Source organism: Parasteatoda tepidariorum, chromosome 5 (assembly GCF_043381705.1).
Source record: "Parasteatoda tepidariorum isolate YZ-2023 chromosome 5, CAS_Ptep_4.0, whole genome shotgun sequence".
Classification (NCBI taxonomy): Eukaryota; Metazoa; Arthropoda; class Arachnida; order Araneae; family Theridiidae; genus Parasteatoda; species Parasteatoda tepidariorum.
The window spans coordinates 74,930,490-74,945,772 of NC_092208.1; the positions used below are offsets into that span (position 1 = coordinate 74,930,490).

The window sequence follows — 15,283 nt, forward strand, 5'->3', positions numbered from 1 at the left end:
AAAAGTAATCTAATAATTTCTAATACTTCATCGAGAATTTATTTATTTTAATATCATAATAATGCATATAATGATCTATCCTTTTTGATCTGTAATATAATTACTCTAATAACCGTCATCATTCTAATATTGAATGCATATCTAATACAGCAATCTAAAGATATCTAATACTTGATCTACAATTTTCTTATGTTTTAATATCTTATAAATTAATAATTAAAATAATCAATCATAATAATCTATCAATATTTTTCTCTCATATAAAATTTGGTAATTCTAAAATTATATAGCTGCATAATTCTAAAAAAATTATTTTTCTTAAACCCTTCATAAAATAGATTATTCGATTTGAGAAAAAGCGATATTAGATTATTTGGTTTTAATTAGTGCCTTGATTAAATATTGGCAAAATTAATTTTGCACTAAAATGTCGATCAATCTAATGAAAAAATAAATGAAAATGTGAGCAATCAAATATCGAGTGGGTGAATAAAAACTGAAAAAAAGTTCAAAAGAAAGATTCTTGATATTAAATATGCATTATATAGCTTTTACTTTACAAACGTTTGATTCATTCTCATTAGCGTTAAGAAAAAATGGCAGAAAAAAAGGGACAAATGTCCTTCTCAATAAAAGTCATCTCACTAATGGCATGAAAAAGTTGTCAGAGGAAAGAAGTTTGTTTTTACAAACTTCCTTAGTTTGCTTCTTGAGTTTTTAGCGTAAAATTTAATTAACCAATAAGTAAAGAACTCATCTAATGTTTAAAAAAAAAGTTCTTTTTCTCGGTTTTTCTACGCAAAAAGAACTGCCTTATTGCTCCTAAACTAAGAAAAGAAACAGGCACATAAACTTTAGTTCTTGTCTCCAAAAAAATGCAGTGTAAGTAAATAAAAATTTATGTTTGTAATGCAAATCAACATTTTGTAGCCCGGAAGGACTTTTATTGGACATCGTAATGTAGATAATAAAAAAATATTGTTAATTGTACAAAAGGGAAGAGTATTTAATCTGTGATCAAATGCAAAACAACCGCTAGTTAGCATAGAAATTTTACACATAAACCATTGAAGTATGTATAACGATAATTTTTAGGCCACTGGTAATATAAAATGTCGATATCGGATTAAATAAATTAATACAAGATGTCACGTTTTTAATTTTCGGTTTTTTGTTAAGGAGTAAAATGAAATCGGTGTAATCAAGATTTTGGGTCACTCAAGTATTATGTAAGGACCTTGGAGACAGAGAGTGGGTTTGAAATTTGCATATTCTTGATGGCAATTGAATATAATGGATTTATGAGCTATTCTTAGATCGAAAAAGCAATAAGAAGGACTTCGGATTTTAAAAAAGAGAATTTAATTAAAAAATTTTAATGTTGGATTTTATTTTTTATTTTACACTTAAGATCCTCTTAATGTACTCTCTCGCTTTTTTTAGGCAAAAAGACAATTAGGTAAATTATCAGCGAAAATATTTATGTAGCTTTTCGAATATCAATGAGTGATTTTCTTTATCTGGGTTTTTAATTGCCGTTAAGAAAAGAAGAATATTTTCAAATGTTGAGTTAAAGTAAATTTTACTTTGGGCTATTTTGGCAAATTTTTATTTTACTGAAATAACACTGTGCTTTACATAAATTGAGCAAATATGCCCTTACATACGTTATTTTAAAGAAATAATTGAAATAAAACTGTCAAGTAAATTCTTTTGAAAAGATTAAATTTCTCAAAATACATTCAGTTATAATTAAATTATAGCCAATCCTTTAATAATTAATATATAAGTTCAAAATGAAGATAAAACAAAAAAAAAAATTATAGACATATGAAAAAAAGGGGGGAAATAATAAGTAAAAAAATAACAAACAGTTTTAAAAAAAAGAAAAAAAAAAGAAAAAAAGATGGAATTTTATTTAAAAAACCGGAAAAAAAGATATAATCTTTTCATCAGCCAACACGATTATATCCGCAAAACAGAGTGCTTTCTGATATTGTATTAATAAAGCCAAAGCAAAATATATTAATACAATAGTGTGAGGAGCACTCAAAAAAAAGTTTTTACAAAAATTACAACAAATAAAATAGAACACAAAAAGTAAAAATAACATGTAAAAACAGAAAATAAAATAAAAGAAAAGAAAAAACAGTATAAAAAATGGACTATAAAGCGAATAGCCAAATCAGATCTACTTACATGGACGGCAGGAACTGAATGACGGCATGATGGACGGGAAATTTTTCAAGAATGATTTAAAAATGTTTTCGCAGAAAGATTGCCAGATTACAAAATATGAAAACAAAAGCGCAAATTGAGTGTAAATAGAGGGTTTTAAAGTGCCGTTCTTACTACACTGCTGAAGTGATTTGTTATTCTGTGCATTGATTTGTTAGTTACCAAGGATGGGCCCGAAATGGATGTGCGCAAGGTAATATTATACCGGATAATTTTAAAAATTGACCATAAATAGTTTTAGAAAATAGATGTTTATTTAAGAAAAAATATAAAACAGAAAAGAGAAGCATAAATTGCCTGTTTTTTAAATAATTTTCGCCACGGACTTGCACAAAATGGATTAGCACATGAAAAAATTATATAAATTATAAAAGAATTTTTTTTTTAATAGTTAATTTTAACACGGATTTGCCCGAAATGGATTTGCACATGGAAAAATGAACAAAGAAAAAATTTATTAGATAATTTTAGCCACGGATTTGCCCGAAATGGATTTGCACATGGAAAAATTGCATAAATTAATAAAGAAATTTTTAGCAAACAATTTTACCCACTGATATGCCCGAAATGGTTTTGCACATGGAAAAATTGTATATATTAACAAAGGAAATTATTTAGTAAAGGAATTTTTAGTAAATAATTTTAACCACGGATTTGTCACGGGTATTTATCTGTTTGTCTGTGTGTCCCTTATAGCCTATTAAACAAACCAAAGAAAATCGATGAATTTTAGCAAACATTAGTTTGAATCACGAGGATGGTCACTGTCGAAATTAGAGCATTATACGACGAATCGTTCGAGCGGAATGAGCAAAAAACAAAAAGAAATTTTTAGATTGATTAAGTGTTAGCCATTGTATTAAATATAGCTATATACGATTCAATTGTTCACATATTTTAAAGATTATATTAGTGATAATTATTAGCTTATAGCTCCATTTGATAAAAAAAAACAGTTTATTGCAGGTATTTAAATATTTAATTATTTTATAGTCGCTATGTCAGATAAATTCAATGAGCAGTAGTATTACTTGGTAGCACGCATTATCTACGCCACCAATTAATATTTTTAAAGTTATCTGATATAGCGCCTTTACTTTGTTTATAGTTATTCTTTTAAAATATGCTTCTGTAAAAGTAAATAGTTTAAAATCAGTGATAATTAAAATGAAAAAAAAATAGTTATGAATTGAAGGGCAAAACTAATGGAAAAGTGGTACTAACTGACTTAGAAGAAACGTAAAAAATAGCCTTGGACGACAATGTATTCCTATTTAGTTTTGGTAATATATATATATACATATTGAAATAAAAGAAATAAGCTAGTACGTATTAAAATACAAAATTAATTGACATAATTGTATTAATTGACCTAATAAAATAAGCTAAGTGCTAAAAGTCAAAGTTAATGTTGAAAAAGTCAATGGAAAATTCGTGTAGGGAAACCGTAGAAAATCGCAATACGCAAAAAACACTTAATTAATTTTGGTAATATGTACTACTGGTGTAAGGTAATTGCTGCAGTTTTAATAAGAATTCCATAATGGGTTTTCCGTAGTTTCAGAAAATATTTTTCCAGTGGTAGCAAAGATAGTTTATAAATATTATAATGAATTAAAATTCAAAGAACTATTTTTTCACCACAATTTATCAAATTTTTAAAGGTCAGATAGAGATATGGCCATGCTCCAAAATCCTCATTAAGGTTTCATAAGAACTCCATATATTTTTAAAATTTGGCTTAGTAAGTTGTCACTGATAAATGTAGTTCCAGTGTTAAAAGGTTATGTATTAAGTGACATATATATTAATATAGGCATAAAGTATTTTATTGATATATATATGGGGATTGCTAAAACTGCACCAATACTAAGCAGTTTTAACATTGATACTTTGGTAATAAGAGTTTAACGGCTCCTCGAATGAGATATGTAAGGGAGAAAAATATTGGATAAGAAAAAAATGTTGACTATCATGAGTTAGCCGCGAGCAATAGCATCATGCCAAATAATGCTGAAGTTACTTAGTTTAAATAAAGTAAAGCCATCAAAAAGGGCGACAACAAAAAATAAAAAAAGGAAATTAAAATTATACTAGCTTTATTAATTGAAGAACTTTGTGGAAGAACCAGGTAAGTGAGGATATAATCAGGTTAAAAAGAGAAAAAAAATTGCTCTTCAAACTATTTTATTTTACGAGAAAGCGAGACTTGTCTGACTTTGTTTTATTTTATTTGCGAGAGATTAATTAGAAAATAAAAATCATGCAAGCATGCTAAAAACTAACGTGGATTAGTTATGCTAAGAATTAAAGTGAAACCAAAAGCAATTCAGTTACATTGATCATTGATGAAACCACTTTATGTTATTTTCACTGAAGCATAAATACCCCTAAAATGTCACTTGCCTGGTTCTTCTACTAAGTTCTTCGATATCGCCTCTCAGTTTTGAGCATGATTTCGCAATGCTCAGTAACGATTATTTTCTATTTTTTATTTTATTCACCTCGTACGAAGAACGAGTATTCAGCTAGTACAATTATAAAAATCATTTCCACAATAAAAATAAAGTTGTCTTTAATGTTATAGTTCATTCATATATCATGAACAAGTTTTATAGCGATTTCAGAGCTACATTGTAATTTTTTGCTTAAGTAGAATCGAAAAAAAAAGTTTTACGCTACATCATAAGTAAAAAATAAACAGAAGAAAAATTAAAATTTATAGTTAAATTATTTCATCACATAGTTATCAAAACTATTTCGCACTTTACTAATTTTAAGCTATACTCTTTAGTCCAGAAAAAATTTGAAGAGAGTAAAAAAAAGAACGCAATTTTTTAGCAAACGATTTCAGAAAATGTCGGATTTTTGCAATCGTTTTCTGATTTTTAGCTTTAAATTTTTGCTGTAGAACTAAATGAGGTATTTCTAAAAAACTATTTTGTTTTCAAAATTATTTTTCAACAATATTTTAAAGGTAATGCGAATTTTGAATTCTAACAAGATTTTCATTGAAAATAAGAATTGAAATTTTCTCCCCGAAAATAAGGATTTAGAAAAGGAAGTAGAAAGTGTGCTTAAGCAATAAAAGACGACAATCTTAAAATATGATTATAATAAGAAAATTTGGGTGCAATCGAAACAATGATAATATTATTCTCTTGTTATTCTTATTCAGTTTTCTTCTTGTTTGAAATTTTAAAAGTTTATTTACCTATGTTTGTATATTCATATCAGGTTTATTTAAAATTTTAGCTTATGCAACGTTTTCATTTGAGCTAGTTTAAATTATTCCAGACGTTGAGGACGCAGAATCTCGTCAAAGAAAATTTTAAAGCAAGATAATATTCTCTCTGACTCAAAATAAATTAACTTTCCAGTGAGCCAAACAAACAAATATTTCAGCGCGCTTGAATGTTATTAAGAATTACGGATTTGTGACAAGCAAAGCGTAAATGATTCCGACAAAATATCGTTTGGGAGATTTTGTAAACAAATCGCTTACGTCATTCAGGAGAATGTGATGCGCTTCCAGCTCCAACTCCTCCATTTCGCCAGAAACTGTCTCCAGCTGCATGGCTGACACCATTTCACTTCACTTCTCTCGCACAAAACTATTCTTTTTCTAAAATAGTAAAAAAAAGAACAGATTAATCTATCACTATTAAGAATAAAGCAATTAATAACTAAAGGACAATTGATCATGATAGTTTAAGAAAAAATTAAAAATGGGACAATACGAGAAAAAAATTCTTTTATTTAATATAAATTTTATTTTTTATATGATAAATGTTCCAATGGAAGTAAAATTCTTCCTTGGAAGTTGAAAAGAATAAATGCTTTATTTAAATAGTTGTGCTTATTAAGTAAATTTTTGATGCATTTCTTTTATCTATAAAGCTTTTCATAATTTATTTATACTTTATATTCGATATTAAATGACGGAAATATAAATGTCAGAATTTACATTTATGTTAGAATAAAAAGTTGTTGTTATAATTGCAATAGTAACTAATAAAAAATAATTTGAGATCAATTAAATTTTATTAGGTAGTTGGTAATTGTTGAAAAAAATTAAAACTTTCTTTCTGGACATTGTAAAAACATGCTTTTCAATCAAATTTAAAATAAAGAAAAGGTTCTATTATCAATTCAAACGTATGATACCTAAGAAATGGAGTTTTGAAAAATAATTTATGCTAAAAGATAATTATGCATATTTATGACATATGTGGCATTTTTACAATATCCCTAAAAAAGCGATCATTTGATTGATTCGATAATTCTAATATTTTGCTTTGACAGAGCTATATGACAAAGGAAAATGTAGGAAATCATAAAATAAAACTAAATTTACAGCATATTTTCCTATGATTTCATAATTTATCTACATTGTTTGAAATTTCTAGGAAAAAATGGTTAAATAAAAATTTATTTAATAGTTATTTTACTATATTCGAACAAAGCAGTGAAATAATCATAAATAAGATGGTATTCAAACTGTTAATTGTGAGAAAAATCGTTATTAACTGCTTTCGCCAGTAAGTTTAAACAACAAGAATTTTATCGTGCAAACTATTAGAGAAGTCATTTAGTTCTTGGCAAATGGGTACATATTATAGCTAAGAAGACTAATCTATCAATCTCGTGACCAAGAGACTGGATGTTCGAGTCCCAGCGTTGACCCCACAATATTCCCTTCAACACATGAAGAGTTACCAGTGACTTGCACTTACCATACGTTGCTGTAACCATAGTTGTAACCATACGTTGTTAGAATACGCATAGATGACATAAAACTACTGAACTGTCTTAAACGTCCATTAAAAATTCTTTTCTCACGGTTTTAAAACATGCTCATTGTACATGGTTAAATAACCGTATAGTTTTGTATTTGTTTTTTTAAACCATACTGGTTGTAAACTGTTTCAAAACTGTAAAGGTTTAAAATATTCTTTATCGTAAACTTTAGGGTTAATTGGATGGACAGACTGCTGTTGTTTTACCATAATTTTAGAATGAAAATTCTAACAGTGTATCGCCTGCAGCGTTTAATTTTAATTTAAAGTCTTTTTCTTGACTTATTAAAATAACTTAGAGCGTAAAAATCCGATATTTAGATTAAAAAATATTTAGAATACTCTGTTTTTCATTTTGCTTCAAAATGTTTTTGTTTGAAACTTTTATTGGTCGCATATCCGAAAATTCCCCGATTTCGGAGATGAAATGCCTAGTATCTGTTTTAAAAGTCTTTTATTTTCTTATGCAATGGCTAAATTTCGCATTTTTCCTTTTTGGACATCAAAAATGCAAAAACTGAAACTATGTAAAGGGATATAATGGGATATTGTATAAAACTGAAATTATATAATATAAAATAAATAAATGATGATAATTATTAAAGCAAAATAAAATATTTTTAATTTTGCACAAAAAAATTTTCTGTCCATATGTATGTTTTCATATGTATGATGATCACACAGAGCATACATATGATCATAAAAAGCATATAGCATTTTTAGGGTCATAGGATTAAATAAAAAAAAATATGATCGAACTCTTATTCTACACAAAAAGGTTTCATCTCCTACAATTAAAAAATTCTCGTTAAAACAAACCCACCTTGCATTTCTAAAACAAATAAAAGGAGAAGTGAATTTTAACACGAAGGTATTTTTAATCTATTAAACAAGGATAAAATTATTATAAAAACTACTTTAAAAGTTTTTCACAGAAAGCAGTATAGAAAAATCATAATAAAGTTTTGTTTTGACGTTTATGTTGCTAAAACTTTAAAATAATTTTCCGATATTTTTTTGTTGTTGTTATTTCTGCGCTTATTTCTAACCAGAAATATACATATTAAAAAAAATTTTGCCTGAAAAAAACAAAAGTAAAACAGCAAATGGCGTAAGAAACTAAAATATTTTAGACTGTTACCCCGTTCACGGTGAGTTTTAAAGTTTTTTCGTCGACGGAAGCCAGAAAAAATTTGCATACATTTCGCAAAGCTGTTTTTCATTGCATTTTTTAGGAGAAAAAAGTAAAATAGCGGAAAGGACCTCTTTTTACGATCACGACAGTTTTTTATTTTTTTTTCTTTGAATGGAAGAATAATATTCCAATTAAATGCAGTAAATAAGTGACAAAATTCACAAGTTCGTTACAAATTTTAAATCATATTTGACGTATCAGGAACAATATTTAAATTAGGTATATAAAGAAGTAATTACGAAGTTCAGTGAAATGTATTAAAATATTCTAATGATAATATGAAAAATAAAATGCAAATTAATTATTTATAAATACTTTAAAACTCCGGTAATCTGAACCCTGATAACTTGAAATTTCAGAAAATCAGAACCAACATTTCTTCTCAAACTTTATAAATAAAAAGAATTTTATAGCGTATTCTCTTTATTCATTGACTCAACAGCGCAGAGTGGGCCCTGGCCTTCTCAAGAATTTTTCCGGCAAATCTTTTACCATAGTTTTTTTTTTTTTAAATACGTGGAATAATAGGAAGACAAAATAATTGGAATGGATCATGCAAAATCGTGCTCTGAAACAAATTCACTTTATCTCTTCGAGTACTAGACAGTGTAAATTTCAAAACTACTACTGTTTACTTGTAAATCAAGTGTTTTGATTGATCTCATCTTTCCATCTGTAATTGTTCACCATCCACAATATTTTCAATTTTATGTTCTTTAATGTTTTCAATTCTCCATGTTATAATTATGTTTGTAATCTATCAGTACTCCCTGGATGCCCCCTGGCGGGGGTGGGACAAGGTAGAGTAATAAAAATAAGGCGATTTCGATACACAAATTTCTTTTAATAATGTTAAAAAAATGTGTAAAATATCAATTGTAAATGGAATTTCTGATAATACGACTTTCAATAATCCGAAAAAGCTAACAATCTCAATTAGTTCAGGCAAGCGAAATTCTAATGTCTATGTAAAAATTATGACTGTGACTTACCACAATTTCGTTCGAAAAATTAGACTTTTCATTCGATAAAATTCGAACTGGCAAACTAGAGGCAGTGGTACGTGTAAATAATTCTTAAATTTTTTTTAATCAAAGCGTTGAGTTTTAAAAGATAGTTCTAAGTATTTCTTTTTTAATTTGTTTCTTCAATTTTTTTTTTACAATCTTCAACAAACTGAAAAAAATTGAAGAATTACCTTATTCAAAAGTTTAGTTTTTTCAAAATTTACCTTATTCAATTACCTTATTCAAAAAATTGAAGAATTATCTTATTCAAAATTTACCTTATTCAAAAAATTTAAGAATTATCTTATTCAAAATTTACCTTATTCAGTTACCTTATTCAAAAAATTGAAGAATTACCTTATTCAAAAAATTGTAGAATTACCTTATTCAAAAGTTTAGTTTATTCAAAATTTACCTTATTCAATTACCTTATACAAAAAATTGAAGAATTACCTTATTCAAAAGTTTAGTTTTTTCAAAATTTACCTTATTCAATTACCTTATTCAAAAAATTGAAGAATTATCTTATTCAAAATTTACCTTATTCAATTACCTTATTCAAAAAATTTAAGAATTATCTTATTCAAAATTTACCTTATTCAATTACCTTATTCAAAAAATTGTAGAATTACCTTATTCAAAAGTTTAGTTTATTCAAAATTTACCTTATACAAAAAATTGAAGAATTACCTTATTCAAATTTAGTAGTTTACCTTATTCGAAAAATCAATAAATGCGTAATTAGAAATAAAAACACGTTAATAAAAATAATTACAAACGTGTTGAATTATAGCACTATTTGAAATTAATTTTTTTTTTAAATGAAAACTCATTTAAAACGACAAATATGAAAACTGTTCAATTAAGTGGATTATAAATAATCTCGATAAGAATTAGAAGAAATTTTTAAACTAACAAAATTTATCTCTTAAATCATATAAAATACTTGGAAGTAATTTTTTTTCCTTCCAAACAATTCTAAAAGATTTATTTGTTTGAATAGGGTAACATTATTCAAAAATAGAAAGCCTATTCGAAATTTGAATACTTAATGGCAAAATAATGATTTTTTTTAAGCCTTCACGACGTAAAATATGATGAATTCTTTAAAATGGTATATACTTCACATATTTGAGTTTTAAGCTGTCAGAAATACAGTTAATTTAATAAATAATATTATTCTATATAGAGAGGCATTAGTGACAAATATTTAAATTTCTTTTTCTGTCTCTTAAATTGAAAAATATCTTTATAATAAATTATTTAAAAAGAATGACATGAATTACCTTTTAATGTTATTTAATACAGTTTTTCTCTCAGTAATTAATATTTGCTTAAAACTGAAGATTGGCAAATTAAAGTATGTTATTTAATAAGAATTTTTCAAGAGCGCTATAAGAATATTTATTCATAAAATGAAGACATTTTCTTTACATTGGCGAGATTTAAAAAGAGAGACGACTGCACGTTAAAGATTAATGTACTAAAATATTTATTTTGAATGTTTAAACATAAACTGAAACATTTGCAATTTAATATTGTCCAGTTAGTAAAGATGTTTTTAATCTTGAAAAACACAATTTTAACTTTCTTTTCAAAATAAATAAGCATGAAAATTATAATTAAAGTTTATGATGTTTTTAAATTACATACGTACTCTTTTCTTAGGAAAATTTAGATAAAAATTAAATAATTCTTTCTTAACAAAATTAGTAAACAAATTTGGGCAATTATTTGAATATTATCTTTGCAAAATTATACAAACATTATTTTACCATGTAATTTGCATCGGATGCATTTGTTTATCGAGTTTTAAACCGTGTAAATCGAGTTTAAAATATAAATTGAGTTTTAAAATGTAAAACGAAAATTTTTAATAATAAATTACTCTTCCTAAAAACAAGAAGTTAGTTTTTTCAATAAAGATAATTTCTAAAAAATTATTTATAAAAACGTTTTTCTAATCATGCATCATTGATTATTATATTTATTATCCCATAATAGAACAACTTTTAAACAATTGAAATATCATATTCAATTGAGAAAAGTGTTTGAATTTTTTACGAATTTAATCCTTAATTTATAACATTTGTATAGAAATCTATAAAAGAATTCATAATATTCAAAACTTTTATGTTAAGTAATACTAATTATACGGATTAAAATTTGTAATTATATTTGTAAATAGCTTAATATTGGTTTTATTAGTGATGAATAAACTTAGAATAAAAGTAGAGCCCAACTTTATTTCACAAATTAAGAGTAAAATATTTTTTACTGTGCATAGCTCTTAATTAAATTGAAAATATTTGAATTTACAGCATAAAAATACTTCATTTAAGTAACGGATAAAGTAAGTAATTGAATAGTAAAGTAATTGAAAACATTTTAATTTAATTTACAGCATGAAAATGCTTGATTAAAGAACTAAAAGTAACAGATAAAGTAAGTAATTGAATAATAAAGTTATTGAAAACATTTAAATGTACAGCATTAAAAGGCTTAAAAATTCTTTATTTAAGACTTAAAGTAATATAAAATAGTAAGTAATTGAAAACATTTGAATTTGCAGCATACAAAATTCTTTATTTAAGAACTAAAGTAACGGAAAAAGGAAGTAATTGACTAGTAAAGTATTTGAAAATGAATTAACAGCATAAAAAGGTTTAAGCATTCTTCATTTAAGAACTAAAATAACTGTATAAAAATTCTTACACTTGTAATTATATTGCCTTGCCTATCTGTTTCTTTCTTTAGCCGGTACTAAGCACCTTATAAACTCATTTACAGGGTTTCCACGGTCTTTGAAAATTATAGGTGAGAAAATTACGGGAAAAAAATTAAAACAAACAAACTGAGATTATTGATCGACACGTATTAGTTTGTTGTTTAGAATTGTCATTTTGTGTGGATGCACTCATAAACTTTAAACATATTGAAAACAGAATTTAAATACTGAAAAGTGCTGACTTTTCAACTTTCGTCAATCAGTCACTGTATGGTAGGCTCAAAACAATTTTTCACTGAATATGCGATAACGTTTTGCACTTTAAGAAAAAAAAAAGAATAAAAAGCATCCAGCTCTGTATTACACTTAGAAAAAAAAAGCAAGTTACAAAACGCATCTATTAAAAAGCGTTTCTAAAATCTCACTCGCTATCTCAGTTCATACTTGTTCCAACAAAAAGAATACTAAAGTTTAAAAACATAATAAAAAGATATTTCATTCCAGCCATTCACCGACAAAACCACAGTTTATTACTTACACAACCCATCACAAGTCGCTGCGTTTTATTGTTGATTGACAACTCGGAAATTGCACCATTTGAAACGGCCACAAAGTGAAAAATGTGTCTCCCCCACTCCCGATGCCCTCCTAAGTTACCATCTCTTGCCGTTCCGTTCACTTTACTTCAGGTAGCTTTTATATTTTTTATTATCGTTTGCTTTTTTTTTACTTTTTTATCATTATTTTTTTTTATCATCTTGCTTTCTTGGCATCTCCATTGAATCAGAACATAATGGAAAGTGCTGAGGTGATGAAAACACAGGGAAGAGTGATATACTATAGTTCTCTTTTACTCTCCGACTATTCATCCCCTACTTGGTCACGGAAGTGAATTTTTATATTTTAAAGTTGTGTTACTTTCGTTTCCATGAACGTGACTGCTTCTTGCTGTAAACGATTGATTTTGAATGAAGACAGACGATAATTCAAAAACTAGCATTGAATTGAGGAGGGCGCTCGCAAATCGTTTTAAACGCTATTGCCACCATGTGTTAATGTGCAGGAAAAATTAGTATTCACATTTTCTATGAAAAGAAATGCTAAAATTTGCTTTTAAATTTTACGTAACATACAATTTATTGTTTTACAGTAATTTTTCATACAGCAATAAATTTTTTCAGCGCACTATCGATTGAAGTTATATAATTATTATTTGACAATAATTAAGTAATTCGTAAATTATTTAGTTATTTGACTGCAACAAAATTAAATATTGACTAAAAATGCATGAATGCCTCACTAAGTAGAACAGATTGGGACACACCTTTCATTGAATAAATCCATAACGGCTAGAAAAAAAACCTTAATTCTAAAAAATATAAACAATTATTTGTGATTTTTTACTGGTTCGATCATTTTTATCAGACTGAAATTCGAAATATTTGATCAGTTAATCAATTTTAATTTATTTAAACGCATCCTTTTATACTTTTTAGAAAGCAATGAAGGTTTTTGGCAAAATAATGATATTTTTTACGATATTTTATAATAAGTTTAATATATTTTATAATATATTTAATAATGATACCTTATGCACACTTATTGATTATTTTAGTAAATTTAGGTTATTAATATATATTTTAGCTAAGGTAACTTGTTGTTACTTGCAATTAGTTTTTCTAATTTTTGAGGCCTAACGAGGCTTAATAAAATTTTTTGTAAAATTTCACAGGAGTTTAATTTTATTGGAATAATGCATTGGAATAAATTTTATTTGAATCACGAATGAATAAACTGCATTCTAAATAAATTTCGTTTCAAAGTGAAATTAGAAAAATAATACATTCTCAAAACATTCTTAACTAAAAAATGCCCTGAAGTTCCACATATCATTCCATGTATTTTATACTTATAAGATTCAGTTTTAAAAATATATACTTTATCAATGTAATATTTTGTCGAAGAGAATTCATATAACCTCTAACCGAGTTTTCCATTCTACAGTTAGTGTAAAGTTTTATTTTGAACCGTTGAGTTGGTTTAAAATAAAATTTTCAAAGCGACATTTTGTTTAATACTTTATCTCTTTTTGTATGTTCTATTTTACACGTTTCAGTTCGAATGTTTATTAAAAAACTAAATATTTTTTAAAACCGAATAGTATAAAATAACAACGCAATTCCACATAAAAATATTTTTAAAAGAAGATTTTAGACCAAAATATAAACGTCATTTTTATTCAATGCAAAAGCATTACCCTAGAATTACATTTTCAGATTTATTAAACATCAATGTTTTTTCTGAAAATCTTTCCAACATTTAAATCCGTCTTTTAATATTATGTACATTTGATATCCCACAATATTTTCTTATCAGTTTTATCAACATAATGGCAACAATCAACAAATCGATTCCGTAAAAACGGCGGCATAAACTCAATAAATGTAAGAAAACGATGCTAAAATAGCATTTTTTTTTTATCACGTCTAAAAGCGTGAAAAGTCTTAGAACGGTTTATTTATGCATCTAGAAATGCTTTTATTGGAGCAATAAAAATATGTTTTCAATTTTCCTCGGAGGAAAAAAATGCTTTGTTATGCCTTCATTGATTTCCGATGTTTGTAATTATTAATGTGTTTAATCTGTCTATAAACTATCTTTAATTGTGTAAAGATTTATGATAATAAAGATATACACTTTTAGTGCATATTCAAGTTCGAAAATGAATGCTATGCGAAAAGACGAAAAATCGATAATTATTCAACTGAAATGGTCTACATATTTGATGAATATGTAGAACATTCCACAGAATGGGTTTTAGATTTTGAAACCAAGATGCAAATCGAAATATGAAATTTCAACGGACCATTAGTGACGCCTGCTATGTTTTGATTTATTTTAAGTTTAATAAACAACTTACACGAAAGAACAATTTTGTGTTTGATGAAAAGAAAAATATAATTTAAGAAAAATGTTTAAAACTTTTACATTAGTTTTTAACATTAATTTCAAAACCATTAAAATTTTGGAATTAATGGCGTTAATTATTTATAATCTTTGATAATATTTGTACAAATCATTCAATTAAAATATTGATAAATGCCTTCCAGATTATTATTATTATTATTTAACATTCAGTTAGAATAATTTCAGCAATAGAATATATTTCAAATTTCTGTAAAAACTACAAAACATAGGTTAAAACGCGAATAAATTATTTCATGTTAAAGAATAAGTTCTGTAAAAAAAGATGTTTTAGTTTCTTCGATACAGGAAGAAAAGGACTAAAAACAAATTAATGTCTGTAACCATGTCT

At 26.1% G+C, this 15,283-nt stretch overlaps 1 protein-coding gene across 1 annotated transcript in view; it reads right to left on the reverse strand.

Annotated features, from left to right (window-relative positions):
- LOC107438948 (rhomboid-related protein 2) overlaps positions 1-15,283 on the reverse strand; it is a 303,078-nt gene that overhangs the window by 127,755 nt on the left and 160,040 nt on the right. Inside the window, exon 3 of the mRNA XM_043042883.2 lies at positions 5,744-5,863. Within this exon, the coding sequence (XP_042898817.1) occupies positions 5,744-5,827 (84 nt within the window). The 5' untranslated portion in view covers positions 5,828-5,863. The remainder of the gene's footprint in view (positions 1-5,743; positions 5,864-15,283) is intronic.